The sequence below is a fragment of the Pezoporus flaviventris genome, unplaced genomic scaffold, assembly GCF_033815535.1.
Source record: "Pezoporus flaviventris isolate CSIRO_AGI_PZ_B2104156 unplaced genomic scaffold, CSIRO_AGI_Pfla_v1 ptg000007l, whole genome shotgun sequence".
Classification (NCBI taxonomy): domain Eukaryota; kingdom Metazoa; phylum Chordata; class Aves; order Psittaciformes; family Psittacidae; genus Pezoporus; species Pezoporus flaviventris.
In genome coordinates this window covers 62,324,975-62,341,376 of record NW_026892555.1, presented here as the reverse complement: position 1 = coordinate 62,341,376, position 16,402 = coordinate 62,324,975, and the positions used below count along the sequence as shown (strand labels likewise).

The window sequence follows — 16,402 nt, the reverse complement described above, 5'->3', positions numbered from 1 at the left end:
ATAATATGAACCAATCTTGTTATGTCTCACAGAAGTTGCCAGTAGAGGCTCTACTTCACATTAGCTTTATTAGGACTTTCATGTAAGTTTATTTTTCTGCACTTACCTTTAGGACAAAAAACATTGGTTTGTTTTCTCAGGCTACTTTTGGCTTGACTCAGGAAATGCCTTTGAATTCATTTCATCCCCTGCTAAGATGAAAAAAATATACTTACATTGGTTGTTCAGTAATGTTTTTTCCCTACTTACTGGAAAATATAGAATACTTGTATTTATAATCTATAAATGAATTAAAGCAAAGCCACTGTGCTGTTAAACGGAGTGGTTTTCTTTTGCTAGTTTTGATTTTTTGGCTGCATCTTTTTTTTAAGGCAGAAGATACTGAAACTGCTGATTTGTTTCGCAGGATTCAGCATGATCTAATTTTCTACACATCCCCACTTCCACTTTATTTCTTTCGATGTTTCATTTAAAACTGTTCTTAAACAAAACATAACTAGTTTGGTTTGGGTAAATGAAAGTATTTCCTAATTGTAACTATCAAGTATTGATGTTTAAGTCAATAAAAATGGCTCATTTTCATAAGAAATAAAATGCTAATAGGTATTAACAGATTTCTAATATATTATTTTTTTCTCTAAGCACCTCAGCTTTAGAAAGTTCTTGTTAATGATGATCTTAAGGTAAAAACTGTTGATGCCCCTTGGGCTTCTGGCTTAAAGATTAACTGCTTTGTTAGTCATATCTCATCAGAGCAGTTCCATGCTTATGAGGAAGAAGGTACCTCATTTTACATAACTGAAGGTGGTACTATGTATACTTTGCAGGTACAGCACTTGACAGGCCACTCACTGTCATTTAAAAAAAGGAGGAAACTAGAGGTCTGCATTTGGTCAGCAGCGTTCCTTGTGCAGGAAAACTGTTTTCAGTTTCTTCCTTAATCCTATCTGCTGATAGGAGTTTTGACCAAAATATACTGATTTAATACATTTGAAAATGTTAGCATTAAAAACATACCTCTATTAAACTGTTTTTTTTCCCATTTCTGTACATACCTGCTGGTCCTATTTAATTTTGTGTTGTGTGGCACATTAATATGCCTGTTATACATTAGAAAGAATTATGACCCTCTACCAGGGGTTTTGACTAAATGTGAATAAAGCAGAAAAGAATCAGACACCTTCAAACCTTTGAAAATATAAGGATAATTATTTTAGACAGAAATCAAAGAATCCAATTACATGTTTAGCAAACATGTTGGTCTTTACTGCCTACTCTAGCAAATATGTCCATGGTATCTGTGTGATGTAGCTGATCACAAAACTGGCTTAATCTAGTTCTAAAACCAGTTGTTATTAATGTCTGTTTGCTGTATACTGTGCTGGTCAGATGGGAGGAGAGCCAGCTGTTTTATCTCCATCACAGTTTTCTGCACCACTTATGTTCCAAGAAATACAACCTATTTAATCTAATCCTGGGGTTTTGTCCCCAGCAGTAACAAGCATCAGTTTCCTAAAATGTGTGTAAAGGAACTACAAGCAGATATCTGTTAAATTTTCTACATTAAGTATTATCCCAGGTTTTTCAGCTCTTGAAAATTTCAGTTTGAAACCTAAAACCTGATGCTTAATGAATGCTTCCAAAGTTAATAAACATGTTGATTCTGCCTAAATGACTTGCTCTTTGTGTTAGGAGTACTCCCCTTCCAGTGTGCCTAAGAACTGCATCACTGGTTTGCCAGTACTAACCTTTTTTTTACTGCAAATTCCAATTTGTCTATGTTACCTGTATCTTGTAGTAATTACAAGAGTGAGCAACATTATCTGCTACTATATACTATGCGTTATGTAAATGACTGCTCTTCCAAGTATTGTAGTGGGATTTTTTTTTTTTGTTTTGTTAAATTATAAATCTTTTTCTTGGTTGCTTTATTTAATGTAGTCTAACATCATTGGCTGGCTGCGAAAAGCACTGGAGACAGATAAAAAAGACTGGATAAAAGAAACTGAACCAGAAGCAGATCAAGATGGGTACTATCAGACGACACTCCCAGCTATTGTTTTTCAGGTATAAGAAAAATTGATTATTCTAGACAATCTGCAGAAGCGGTATATGAATTTGGGGCAGAGAGATGAGAGGGTGGAAACCAAGCTGTTTGGAATGATGTTGGGTTTATTCCTATTGAAGTATAGGTTTTCTCCTCTGAGTTGTTAATTGGAGGGGTTGGGTTTTTTGAACGTTTATTTGCCTTCTTCACTTTAACAGTTAGAGTTAGTTCTTTTTGTGTGTAGATTAGAAACACATTTTTCCAAACCTATTTTGTTTATATTTAGTTAACTGCTTTTACTTGGGTCTCTTCATGCAATTTTGTAGTATAAACTGACCAGATGAGATGTTTGATAGTTAGTAGAATATTGCTTGTTAATATGCTGCTGAGTTTGTTAGGCATGTATTTGTTCCTATAATTTTTTTGTCATACAAACATCTTAATACTGGAAAAAAAAAGCACTGTTGGAGATCAAAAATGTTGCTGTTTAAACACTACTTCAGTTAACGTTAATGCCTGTCCAAATTATGAAATAGCCTCAAAACAGAAAAGATAAGGCTGTTTCTAAGATTTAAAAATAAAAAATAAAGCCATACAAAAAACAAACACAAAACTGCACCACCCTGTTGGTAGTAGAAAGCTGGTAGTCAGCTTATTATGCTCATTTTCTGATTTTTCTTTACAAATACTGTTAGGTACCTTCAATGAAAGATAGATGTTTTCTTCTTCCTGCAATTATTTTACACTTTCTTTCTTTCCTTTCTTTTTCTGTGTTTTTTGCTACATTTGTTCTCATTTATATTAGTGCCAAGGTTGACTTCATCTAATCCTTTCTGGAAAGTGTGTGATGCCAAAGAAACTGGTGGCTGATTGGATAGTGTGCTATCAGAGGTTGCAGTGCTGAGATTCATGTAACAGTGAAACTTTCAAAATCATCTGGGCATGAGAGCAGCCCACGTTTCCAGCTGGTTTTGTACCCTTCTTTTCTAGTCTGCCTCTTCCCTCACACAGTTCCCTGTAGGTCACCTGGATCTTGTGCCTAGTTGTGTTTTTTGAAGTTTAGGGGTCCTGTCTACTTCACTGATGTTAACTTGCTGCTTTCACGTATGGCGAAAGCAAAGGAATTTGAGTTGTAAGGTTATTCGTTACTAGCTGCAGGAGGTGACCCAAGAAATTTGATCCACTGCAAAGCCAAATTCCTACTGAATCAGAAATAGTAAGTACTCTTGCTGGAGAAAGAATGCACCTGTTCTCAGTGTCAGGAGAAAACTGCTGCGTATATTAATGGTTGCCAATAATTTAGTTACAGAAATAGTGATTTTTGGTTTAGTCAGAAGCAATTGTACAGGCTTGTTTAATAAGAAAGACATATGTAAAGCTGGTGCTAGTGAGAGTCTCCAACAAGACAGGAGCTCTGTCTTTGGTTTGCCACTCCTAAAGGTCCCTTTTTAATAACTAAACTATTTTTAACCTAGATGTTTGAGCAGAATCTTCAGGTGGCTGCTCAGATAAATGAAGATTTGAAAACAAAGGTACTCCTTCTATGTCTTCAACAAATGAATTCATTTTTAACCAGGTAATATACTTTTTTAAAATATAAATGCTTTGTGCTGCTTCTGCTTTTCTTTGTTCCTACAATTCCAATACTTTTTTCGTGTATGGATATTTCTTTATTGCTTTCTTTCTCCTGTCACAACTGTGCCAACCAAGCTTTTCTTCCCTTTCCTTTCCTCGCTTTCTTCATCCCTTCCCCTGTTTCATCACAGAAGTTCTTCAGTGCTGGTGAGTGGCACTTTCAGTTCCTCTCTGCAAATGGCTGTTATGGAGTCAGTTCAACTTTTTATATCTCAAATTTGTGTCTTATACTCCTAATGAAGACAGAAAACACCTCCTTGGCTAGATTCTGCTCAGAACCAAGGGGTTAAACATCACACGAACAACAAACCTTTTATAAAATACTTTTAAGTACCTGACAGGCCCTTATGGAGCATTTGAAGCTACAGGTGTACTTAAGTTATTACAGATTTCTATTTAATGACATTCCTTGTTTATGTTACAGGTACAAAGATGAAGCACAGTTGTATAAAGAAGAACATCTTAAAAATCGTCAGTATCCTCAGTGTTATGTTCAATACATGATTGCAGTCATCAACAACTGTCAAACCTTTAAGTAAGTCTGCATGTTCTTACAGTATTGTGAAAAGGTATTGATACTTGATTTGTAATGCTGTGTGTTCGCAGGACCTTCTCCTCCTTTTATATACAAAGAGGGTTTCAGTTAAGATAGTTTAGCTGACTACAGAAGACAATAGGTTGAAGTATGTTACTGTTTTAAGAAGCAGATGTTGTGTTTGCTTTTGCCTTTGGCAAGGCAAGCCAAGCCATTCCCCCTCACTGCTGAAAATCCACTTGTTATTCCAAGAATTTCATTGCCAAAGAAAAATTTGTCTGCAACTTTCAGAATTTGAAAAATTTGTTCCAGGTAGTTGGTCTGGGGCCTGCCATCTTCTCTTACATTTGATCTCTCACAGTTCACCTTCAAGCAGCCATCATCAAGGTGAAGAAAAGTAAAGGTAGACTTTATTAAGAATATCAAAACAGGGAAAGAAATCCTTGTTGCACATGTTTTGGTGCTCAGCAGTCCAACCCCATGTTCATCTGTATCTGCTGCTATTCTCAAGTCTACAAGTCAGCAGTAGTTTGTTACCAGCATAAAACTAGCCTAAGTTGATCACTCTAAAGTCATGCTGGAGAGCAAATTAAGGCTTCCAAAGCAAGCAGCTGGCATTATTTCTTCTTGCAAAAAATAAGACTTTCTAGTATGTTTCTTTCCATGTATGCACTCCAGAGATCTAGTAGCAATGCAGTTGTGCATTGGTAGATGATGAAAAGCATTGTTATTTGTCACAGAGAATCTATAATCAGTCTGAAAAGAAAATACTTGAAACTTGAAATGGAAGACACGTTGTCAAGCAGTCATGCAAGCATGGATGCAACTTTAGACATCATTGCCAAAGAAGGATGCTCTAGCCTGCTAGATGAAGTCTTCATGGATTTAGAGGTTAGAACTTTTTTCCTCAAAAAAAAAACCAAACAACTCAGAAGTATTATTTTATAAGGAAAAATAATTCAGGGATAAAGAAGCTATGAAGCCTTTTGATTGCTAAACATTTTATATGTGATGTGCTAGCAAAGTGCCAGTGAACATCAATATTGTTCTTCACTGATACAATTTGAATGTAGGAGACTAAAAGGTTGCTTAATTATATTTCACAGGATGACTTCAGGCAGGTTCTTTGTATACAGTGAATATTTCCTAACAGACTGTAATTAGTGTTATACTTTTGTAGTTGAGTTTTAAGAATTATTTGGGAAAATAGTGCTGACAATTTAATTACCTTGTGTATAATAAGGATGCTGGAGAGGGATTCTTCGTCAGGGACCATAGTGATGGGACAAGGGGTAATGGGTTTAAACTTAAACAGGGAAAGTTCAGGTTAGCTATAAGGAAGAAGTTCTTTGCTGTGATGGTGGTGAGGCGCTGGAACAGATTGCCCAAACAAGTGGTAAATGCCCCATCCCTGGCGGTGTTCAAGGCTGGGTTGGACAGATCCTCAGGCAGCATGGTCTAGTGTGAGGTATCCCTGGCCATGGCAGAGAAGTTGGAACTTGATGATCTTAAGGTCTTTTCCATTCTGTGGTTCTATGATCTTGGTGCAGATGCAGTACACCTATAATTAAGGCAGCTGATTGACTCCAAAGGTGGGCCTTTTCTGACAAATTTCCATGTGTAAGAATTCTAGCATCTGGGGGAAAAAAAAAGAAAAAAATTACTAAAAAGGAATTGAGAGTATGGAGAGGAAGGCAGGGAAATTAGAGAAATGGTGGGAGCAAAGAAAGGTGCTCTGGGACTTGTTAGATTTGTAATAATATTTTGAACTAATGTAAATGCCTTGAATGACTCGCATTAAGAAAGATGTTGGAGCAGTGTTTACTTTAAACTTGGAGCTTTTAAGCAAAACCTTTTATTTCTCATTAGCTGTGCTCACTGGTTCTGAGAAGACACTCCATCTACTCTTAATGACCATTCTTTGCAATTCATTAACCTCAAGCGTCATGTCACTATTATAATTTATAAAGTACTGTGCTCTAATACATAACTTTTCCTCTGGGTAGAGCAAAGCAAGATGTGTATGTGGATGTAGAGAATACTGAAATTATGACTTGTGGAGTTCTGGTAAAGAAGTAAAGCATCCAGGCCACCAGGTTTGGCATAGGCACAGGGAGTTTGTGGGGCCAGCAAAGGGGAACAACTGAGTAGCCAGCAGCAGTTCAAGAAATCAAACACGAAGTTGCATTATCACAACAGTTTTAAAGTGCCTCATATTTAACATTGGAATCATCAGCTTTTACACAAGTTTTATCCTTATACTTTTATTTAGCATAGGCATTTAAATAGAAAACATAATAAAGCATTTTAGAGAAGTAGTATGACACAAATGCTCAGGTTAGTGCAGCTGGTTTACACACACACAGCATGTATATCAGGGTAGCTCTCTGTGGCAACTGTCATTCTGACAACTGATCACACAATTGTTCTGTACTGCTTATTCCTGTTGAAGGAGTGTAATTTGGAAATGTGTGATGCTTAAAACTGTTTCCTACTTTTTTGTAACTGCAATGCTATGAAAGTGTTCTAATCGATTGTTTACTGCCTTTTCAGCCACATCTTAATGAGCTGATGACGAAGAAGTGGTTGATGGGGTGTAATGCGGTGGGGACTATCTGTGTCACTGTAGAGGATTATTTCAATGACTTTTCAAAAATAAAGAAGCCTTATAAAAAGGTAAGTGCAAAATAATCTGTGATACTCTTGAGTATCATGTTGGCTTGGAATTAGTGAACACTAAATGGAATTCAGAAATGGAATACAGAAATTGGCTTGATTCATCACTGGAAATGAAAAGCATGTTCATAATCGTCTTGCAGAAGTCTGAATCTGGCAGTTCTCTCTCATCTTTTTTCTTTAATTTTTTTTCACTGGTATTGTCAAAGACAGATCTGAGGTGCAGAATTTAATCAAAATGTAAAGTCATGAATTATAGAATAGCTTGGGATGGAAGGGACCTTCAAAGCCCATCTAGTCCAACCTCCCCTGCAGTGAGCAGTGGCATCTTCAACTAGATCAGGTTGCCCAGAACCGCATCCAGCCTGGCCTTGAATGTCTCTGTCATGCATCCACCACCTCTCTGGGCAACCTGTGCCAGTATTTTACAGCCCTCATTGTAAAGAACTATTCTCACATCCGTTCTGAATCTCCCCTCTTTTAGTTTAAGACCATTACCCCTTGTCCTGTCGCAGTACACCCTGCTGAAAAGTCTCTTCACATCTTTCTTGGAAGCCCCTTTTAAGAACTGAAGGCCTGTAATAAGGTCTCCCCAGAGCCTTCTCCAGGCAACAACCCCAGCTCTCTCATTCTTGCCCCATAGGATCGGTGCTTCAGCTCTCGCTGATCGTTTTTATGGCCCTCCTCTGGACAAACTCCAACACTTCCATGTCCCTCTTGTGTTGGGAGCTCCAGAGCTGGTCATGTGTCGTGGTTTAAACCCAGTCAGGTAATTCGTTCGCTCACTTCCCCCCCCTTTCTTGCCCTCCCCCTGCTCTCGGAGGGATGGAGAGGAGAATTGAAAAGAATGCAACTCCCACGGGTTGAGATAAGAACAGTTTAGTAACTAAGGTATAACACAAATCACTACTGCTACCACCAATAACAATAATGACAAAGGAAATAACAAGGGAAGAGAATACAACACCTCAGCACCAGCTGACCGATAACTCGCCCCCCAAGCCCGACCAAGCTCCGACCGATACCTCCTCCAACCCTGCAGTCTCACAGCCCTTCCGGCTAACTCCCAGTTACATCCTGGGCATGACGTGCTGTGGTATGGAATACCTCTTTGGTCCGTTTGGGTCAGGTGTCCTGTCTCTGCTTCCTCCCGGCTTCCCCTGCCCCCTGGCAGAGCATGAGGCTCACAAAGTCCTTGGCCAAACCAAAACATCGCTATCAGCTCTGTTCCTGAGCTGAAAGTCAAAACACTGCACTGCATCAGCTACCAAGAAGGGGAAAAATGACTGCTACTGCTGAACCCAGGACATTATCCACCCCTTATTCCATACCATTCACGTCATGCTCAGATCCCACATTTTCAATATACCATCACTCTTATCTCGGTGCACTCTTATCTTAGTGCATGGACCAGTCCCTATAAAGCTGCTGTGTCCATCTGGTCCATGTCAGGCTCCATCTCTTGTAACAGTCTTCCAGAGCAGGAGAGACTGTGTGCAGTGTTCACACTTGTGAATAACCTGGGCAATAGTGTCCATTGCTAAGTCCACCCCTCGATCATGAGTCCATCTCTATGTTGCATCTCTGCTCTGATGGCCTGAAGTGCCATGGGCCCACCAGATTCAAAATAATTCACTGTCCCCTTCAGCAGTTTCTGCAGCTTGCTGCTGGGGACTCCATACAGCTGCCTTCCATCTCCGATGCTTCCAAAGCACTGGAGGGGCCCAGTGGACTAGATACTTGTCCATACTGTCACACACACCCTGCCACTCATGACTGTCCAGCCTTGGGGAAAACCTCTTGGTCCCCCTATACTGTCGTCTAACCCCAGACAAGACCCAAACCTGACTCTGCTTAACTTTTGAGATCAGACAAAATGGTTGTGGGTAAAACACAGCCTGTATGTGTGCCAACATGCTGATCCCCATCACAATCAGCAGGCAGGTCCCAAGGATACCCAAAGCCCATTCAAAACCTTCAGAACTCTCACACGATGCTGCTGTACTTGTCTCTGGGGCTGGTGTAGCTGCTGTGCTTGCCGGCTCTCCCACCACCGGCTTCTCTTTTCCTGAGTCCAGCTCTTCCTCCTCTGCCTGGCTGGGAAGTGCTGCGTGGTCTCCTGCATCTTCCTGGGGCTCGGCGGGCGGCTTCCGGGGAATGCTCTCGGCCGTCGCGGGGCTGGGCTCGGCTCCTCCGCGGGGCTCGGCTCCTCCGCCGCCTTCTCCCGCTGCTCGGCAGCCGCCTCCTTCCGCTCCTCGATCGCCCCGACCTCCTCCACCGGCAGCCGTCCCCTCGCGGCCTCCGGCCCCGTTCCCGCCGCCGCTCGGTCCCCGGGGCCGCTCTCCCGGGTCGGTTCGGCTGCCGCCGGCTCCTGGGGCCGCTCCCCCTCGGCTCCCCGCAGCCTCACGAAGATGGAGAGTAGGGTGAGGGCCAGGACGGTGAAGAGCAGCCGGACGGCCAGGTACAAGTCCACGGCCACGTCCGTCCCGCCCTGCTGCTGGAGCCCGCCCGTATTACAAGCCATTGCCATAAAGCACAGTGAGACAAGAACCTTAGCCCAGGCCCCACACTTGATAAACACTAACACAGCAAATACCGGCTCTACGTAAGTTACAACATTCTGAAGCTGTGAGATCAAGAGAAACAACTCTGAGAGCCAATAAATCGTCATTGTGATGAGTGACTATTAATCTGGTCAGATCTGTCGTTATCTCGACCCTTCGAGCCCCATGCTGGGCGCCAAAAAGAACTGTCGTGGTTTAAACCCAGTCAGGTAATTCGTTCACTCACTTCCCCCCCTTTCTTGCCCTCCCCCTGCTCTCGGAGGGATGGAGAGGAGAATTGAAAAGAATGCAACTCCCACGGGTTGAGATAAGAACAGTTTAGTAACTAAGGTATAACACAAATCACTACTGCTACCTCCAATAACGACAAAGGAAATAACAGGGGAAGAGAATACAACACCTCAGCACCAGCTGACCGATAACTCGCCCCCCCAGCCCGACCAAGCTCCGACCGATACCTCCTCCAACCCTGCAGTCTCACAGCCCTTCCGGCTAACTCCCAGTTACCTCCTGGGCATGACGTGCTGTGGTATGGAATACCTCTTTGGTCCGTTTGGGTCAGGTGTCCTGTCTCTGCTTCCTCCTGGCTTCCCCTCCTCCCTGGCAGAGCATGAGGCTCACAAAGTCCTTGGCCAAACCAAAACATCTCTATCAGCTCTGTTCCTGAGCTGAAAGTCAAAACACTGCACTGCATCAGCTACCAAGAAGGGGAAAAATGACTGCTACTGCTGAACCCAGGACAGCATGGTACTCCCAAGTAGGGTCTCATCAGAGCAGAGGGGCAGAATCATGTCCCTTGACCTGTTGGCCATGCTTCTTTGTGTGTTACTAGACTGTTGTTACCAGCTTGTATTCTTCTACCTCTCCTCAGAAGTTTGTAGTCAGATAAAGCTAGCTCTTTGACACCAGTTTTTCTAGCCTGTAATTTTTAATTTTTTTAGTTAAAGCAAATTCTGTAATTGTGTTTTAATATGTGCAATGAGGCATAAACTGCTGCCATAAGGTTTCACAAATGCATAACATGTTTAACATGCTGATGCAGCAGTATAATGCGCTAGGTTAAATCTTTTTTGTCTTTTTTTTTTTTTCCCTGTGATCTGTCAAAGGATATCTGCATTTCTCTATTATTCTTTAGTATAATTGCACTTGGTTTTATCCTTTATTGAATTAAAATGAGTTTTGTGTAGTTAAGATAGCATGTCTTAAATGATTCCCTAAGATGTAGGAAATATTTGAAGCTAGCAAGATCAGGATTTAGGTGAGGTCTTTGAACAAATCCTTACTAAGTACAGCTGCTTAAAAGACAGTCTCAAAATCCTATGTTTACTCAAATCTTTAAGAGATAGAGGGGACTGTTCAAAGCTTCTCGCATGACCTCTTAAACTTCAGTATTTGCAGATTGTAGAGGCCTTATTATGTAAGTGAATAATACACGTTTTCAGTCCAGAAAAAGTACACACAGAAAGTTAGGTCACTCCCAGAATTAGTCTGTATCGCAGGAACAGCTTTCTTTTCTGGATTTGGTTTGTTACTGCGAGGTAGTACAGCTTGGCATGAGTTTCTTCAAGTGTTAATACCAGTTTCTGCAGTCACATGTTTTTCTTCGTGTAGCATTTATTGCTACCATATGGGGAGGAAGATGGCAAGCACATTTCTTGGCACCCATCAGACCAGCACAAAAAAATCTCCTAGACAAGACACCGTAGGTTCTAGCACTGGATGGAACATGCTTTTGTTTGTTCCCCTGGTTTGTGATGGGCTTTTTTCTGGTTTTAAAATACTCTTGGTTAACCCTGTTTTGAGAATCCGATTTTTAACAGCCACACAAAGAAAGCACCTGCAAAAAGACTATAGCGTAAAGCGAAGGGCACTGTTCTGGAATGAGGGAGATCTGGATCTTACAGTCATTATGCTTTGCCATTGTTCCTTGCATGTAAAGTGAATGCCCTGTCACTGCACTGTGGCTCTTCTTGAGTGTTCCTCAGCTGCAGTAGACCTCTTCCTCTTCACTTTTCTAGCATGAGGCTTCCCTGCCCATGGCAGGAGGGTTGGAACTTGGTGATCTTGAGGTCCTTTCCAAGCCTTACTGTTCTACAATTCTGTGATTCTGTGGGATAGGGCATACATATCAGTCTCCCACAGTCTATTCTGTGCAGTTAATTTTCCTCTGTGTAATTGGCATCAATTCCACCAATGCAGGAGAAACCATCCCTGAACAGCCAGCAGACTGGTATTTGTTCACAGTCTTGAGAGCAGGACTTGCACTCACGTTTTTCATGTCCTAGATGAGAGCTGTGACTTCCAGTACTTTCTAATCTGTTGTTTTCCCTCTTTATTTTCTCTCTTTCCTGAAACCTCTCTCCAGAATTTGACTGAGGAACATGTTGATTGAAACCAAAGCTTGATCTATGCTGATAAAATATGGTTAAAAGTTTGTAACTACTTATTCCACAGTCTTTTTCTTAATTGTAAGTAACTTTGCCACCTTAGTTAGGGGAAGAAAATACCTGAGGACTTGTGGGATTTAAGGATTCTTCCTTACATTACAGTTGAAAAAATGCAAAGGTTTTGTGGGATTTTTGTTCTTTATTACCAAACCTCAGCATTACTCTTGCACCACTGCCAGATGATTCACTTAATCACCAGGAGCTATTTATGAAAAGACAAGTGCAGTACAGCAGATCAGTCCAGGAATATCTGAGGAAGCGATTGCTGCTGACTCTTGAGGCTTCTTGCCAGACTTGACCAAGATAATGTAGGCATGATTTGCAGTGCTTTATGCAAAATGCTGGAGTTCTCCAGCAGAAGGCCCTCTGGTGGCTGGTCATTCCTTGACCAGAGAGAGCAAGTCTGCAAGGCCAGGCACAGGTCTCTTCTAAAGATATCCAAATTGTTTCATGTTTGATCTTCTAGATAGAAGTGCTCTCAAAAATAAAGCAGACCTCATTAGAGATATCTTGGTTTTGCTGCTTCTTTTTTTTTTTTTTCATCAGGAGGATTGACACATCCTCCTCATTAGGGAAGGACAGATTGTCATTTCTTTTAGCACTGTGAAAACCTAGAGCCACTCAAAATATATAGTATTAGCAAAAGCTGTGTCCTGGTGATGAAGTGCAAATACACATTTCAAAGCCTGATAATTGCTCAAAACCTAAAAGTAATGGTGACATTTGCAGGTGTCAGTGGCATAATCTACCACCTTTCTTTTTTCTTTCAGACAATGACTATCGAGGCCCATCGGAGAGTGGTTGTAGAATACATCAGAGCAATCATGTTAAAACGTATATCTTTTAAGAATGCAGAAGAGAGAAAAGAGGGCGCAGAAAGAATGAGCAAAGAAGCAGAACAGTTCCGATTTCTGTTTAAGAAGCTTGCAGCTGTAAGTATTTTCTTTGGATAATGCTGTTAACCTCGTGATTTAGAATGAACCACACATGTTTATTGCTTGGGGAGAATGGCTGGGGTTAGATCCCCATCTCTCTAAAACATTGAGGAACTTGTAAATATCCAGGCTGCCAGCTGAGGGCACAGTGTTTCTGAACGCATTCAGGCTTGTTGCTATAGCTCCTGAGCACCAGTTTCTACTACTTTGTGCTTGTAAAGCTCTCTGCAGTAGAATATTTGAATGGCCCCACAGAGATGGGTGCCTTGAATTCACAGTAGTCAGTGAAAGAAAAAAGCAGTCGTTTGTTAATAAAATAATTAAAATAAAATAAGATGAAATAAAAGAAAGTAAATTAAATAAATAAAATTCAAACAAATAAGACTTTATTTTTCCTGGCTGGAAGAAAGAGCAATACTGCATTGAAGAGATGTGGTTACTTATTACCTAAGTAGTATGCAGTCTATTTACTTACAATCAACAAGACATTTAAGGTGCAATAGAAATAGAAAAGGCAGGCAGAAACAATGTACCAGATAGCCTAAAATGAATACTGAATGTTTAACTGTGTAAGGAGCAAGACTCTGCCAGAAAGCTCCTAGGGACAAAATATGACAAAATGCAAAAAGAATGCAGAAAAAGATAAAGCCTGGAAAACTGGGAAAGGCAGCGTTCATCTCTGCTCACTGTGGAAGATGCTAGGGCAACTCCTGCATCAGAGTCCTTCATTATGTGGGATTCTGTGTAAAACCTGTTTCAGATTGAGGCATTGATAGAAGAGATTATGGGATAAATGCATTGAGCAATACCTGCACATTGGTAGGACCAGGTGACCTGGAATGAAGAGATTAAAGAGTTCAGAGATTAAATCAATGTTACAGTTCAGTTGATAAGTTGTTGAAAGCTGCCTTGGTGCCCAGATGACTAGAAGGAAGCAGATGCAGGGCCAGTTTTTACGTAACGTTTCTGAAAAGATCTGGCTTTCACATCAGTTGTTCCTAAAGTTTTTGCTGGCCTATTAACAGAAGCTCAAGACTAGAATGCGTCACTGTGTGGATAAATACAATGTCTTGTTTGTAAGACATGACTTTCTTTACTGATACTCCGAGGGTAGGTCTCTGGCTGAAGAAGGACAGGGAAAGAGGGAGGTGACTTACAGTGACAATTCAAAAATTACTTAGTTTTCTTAATGTCTGAAAATTCAGCTCTTTGGGGAATTCAAGAGCATTGCTGGGCAAAATACTGATTATAAAGGATTGTTTATAGAGTCCTAGAAGGGTTAGGGTTGAAGGGACCATAGAGATTGTCTTGTTCCATAGATATGAGGAATTTTGGTTTGGGAATTATTTTTTTTTGTTGTTTTTTTTTTTACTTTTCCTCTTGCAGGGCTCTGGAGAGGACACTGAAGGACTCTGTGACATCATTGAAGCCATTGCAGAGGTTATCAAGCTAACTGATCCTTCATTGCTCTATTTGGAAGTTTCAACTTTAGTCAGTAAATACCCAGATATCAGGTAATTTTCTTTGTCCTCAAAGTTAAAAGACAGTAGTTTCTGCATCATAGTTTTTTGTAGGTTTGGGTGAGACAATGTGTTTGTATTTTTACATATAACGTAACCACTTTCTTATGAAAAATGATGTTATTATGAAGTGTAGGTGAGCTGGGCTGGAAGGTACATATATGTAATTACTCAGTGGTACAGCAAGGGAATAACAAAAATATTTCCACTGTTGAGTTTTGGAAGGATAAAACATGTTTTGGAGTCCTAAGAGAGGCCAAAACAGTGCCTTTATGTTCAGCTGGAGAAGTAAGTTCTGAGTGACTGGAGGTCTGTTGAAGAATTGAAGTACATGCTGAAACAGAAAGACAAGATTGCCAACTAAGTGATACTTCTGACAAAGATATTCCTTGTGTGAAGTTTCCCGCTAATGCCAGTTTTACCATTTTCCTTTGTCAGGGATGACCATATTGCAGCTTTGCTGACAGTGAGAGGTGATGCCAGCAGAGATATGAAGCAGACTATCATTGAGACTTTGGATCAAGGTCCGAGCCAACCGAATCCAAACTATGTGCCAATCTTTAAAGAAATTACTGTTCCTACTCTGACTGTGCCAAAACTTCTTAAGTAACTGACAACTTGGTGTCTGTGTGTCATTACTCGTCTGGGATCAACAGGTTTGAAATATTTGAGGGCAAATTTGGCAATGCTATTTTGAGTAAAGTTCAATATACACTGATACTTGCTAAGCATGTTTTTTTCTAAAGACTTGGATGTGGGAAATAAGATGGATGTAAAGGTCATGTTTGAAGAATGAAGCTTCTAATGGAGGAGGTCTTTTCACTGACCTATTTATTGCAGCCACTGACCTATTTTTGCTGTCAGCCAATGTTTTTCTTGTGGAATATGTTTGCACCATGTCCTGCAATGCCATATAAGGATGTTTGTACAAAAACAACAGCGCATTAGTGTTGGATATGCTAAAATACATCTCCTACAGTACCTAAGCAGACTCCTTTAGAACTATCTTTATATGGCACTGCATTGAGCTGAGCGTGTATTAATATCCTCAGTCCACTTTCACATTATACGTTGTATATGTACTTACTTTGGTGTAAAATAGTTTATTGCAGAAACCTTAATTATGAAATCCGGTTTCCTGACTAAGGGGACTGAATGAAATTGCTGTTGTGCAATTTGATTATAGAGTGAATAAATAAGTAAACACATGAGGTACAATTTTTTTTCATTGATTCACTAAAACATAAAGCACCACCAGTTCAATAAAATGCTAAACCACTGCTACCTTCAGCTATGTTGTATTCACATCCTTATAGATTTACAGTAGGTTTAAGTCTTGTTTTGTTTGAAGTGTGAATAAACTTTGGATTTAGCAGTTTCCTGAAAGCACAAGATAATGTGTTTTATTTTCACAGTATTTTCAGATCAATGCTTAAAGCTCTTTTCAGTGTTATCTGTTCTGATTATAAAATACTACTAGAAAATTGTAGATCTAAAGTGACTTGATGGAGGGCAGAGAGCAGAGTTATACCTGAACAGAGGGGCCAGAGCTAAGCACAGAAGCCTGTATTAATTAGCAGTTAATGTTGTGGAGTTTGTATATGTAACTTGTTCGGGCTGTGAACACCCAGACCTTGTGCTGTTCAGGCCTTCTCCCTATGTCCTCACATGTAAGGTCAGCAGTTTGGATGAAGGGCAAAACAAAACACCCTAAGTTTTTTTCACGGACGGGGTAGTGCATCCCAAAGGCTGAGGATGGTTCAGGATATCCACCTAAGAGTTTTAGCAGGCCTGGAGATACTCCATGTCCTGTGGGACCTTGCCCTGTTCCTAGAAATTGCAGGTGGGTGGAGAGGAATGAGGCTGCTGTTTTGAGGGTTGTGTTCAGCCCTCAGCAATGATGGAGGTGACAGTAACTAATCTGGCTTGTACTTTCCAGTCCTGTACCTGAGATTTTTATGTGCATTTTCATCTTCAGTTTGTCTGAGGGAATCAGTTCATGGGGCTTTGTTTCTCCAGCAGTAACCCTGTATCTTATCTCTT

At 40.6% G+C, this 16,402-nt stretch overlaps 1 protein-coding gene across 4 annotated transcripts in view; it reads left to right on the top strand.

The window, feature by feature from the left end:
• The window catches only part of EXOC3 (exocyst complex component 3), a 31,117-nt gene extending 15,473 nt beyond the window's left edge, over positions 1-15,644 (top strand). For all 4 annotated transcript variants that reach the window (XM_061448992.1, XM_061448990.1, XM_061448989.1 and 1 more), the window contains 8 exons: positions 1,942-2,067; positions 3,523-3,623; positions 4,107-4,217; positions 4,958-5,108; positions 6,771-6,893; positions 12,675-12,836; positions 14,226-14,353; positions 14,798-15,644. In XM_061448992.1, the coding sequence (XP_061304976.1) occupies positions 1,942-2,067; positions 3,523-3,623; positions 4,107-4,217; positions 4,958-5,108; positions 6,771-6,893; positions 12,675-12,836; positions 14,226-14,353; positions 14,798-14,969 (1,074 nt within the window). In that variant the 3' untranslated portion in view covers positions 14,970-15,644. The remainder of the gene's footprint in view (positions 1-1,941; positions 2,068-3,522; positions 3,624-4,106; positions 4,218-4,957; positions 5,109-6,770; positions 6,894-12,674; positions 12,837-14,225; positions 14,354-14,797) is intronic.
• Positions 15,645-16,402: the final 758 nt, after the last annotated feature.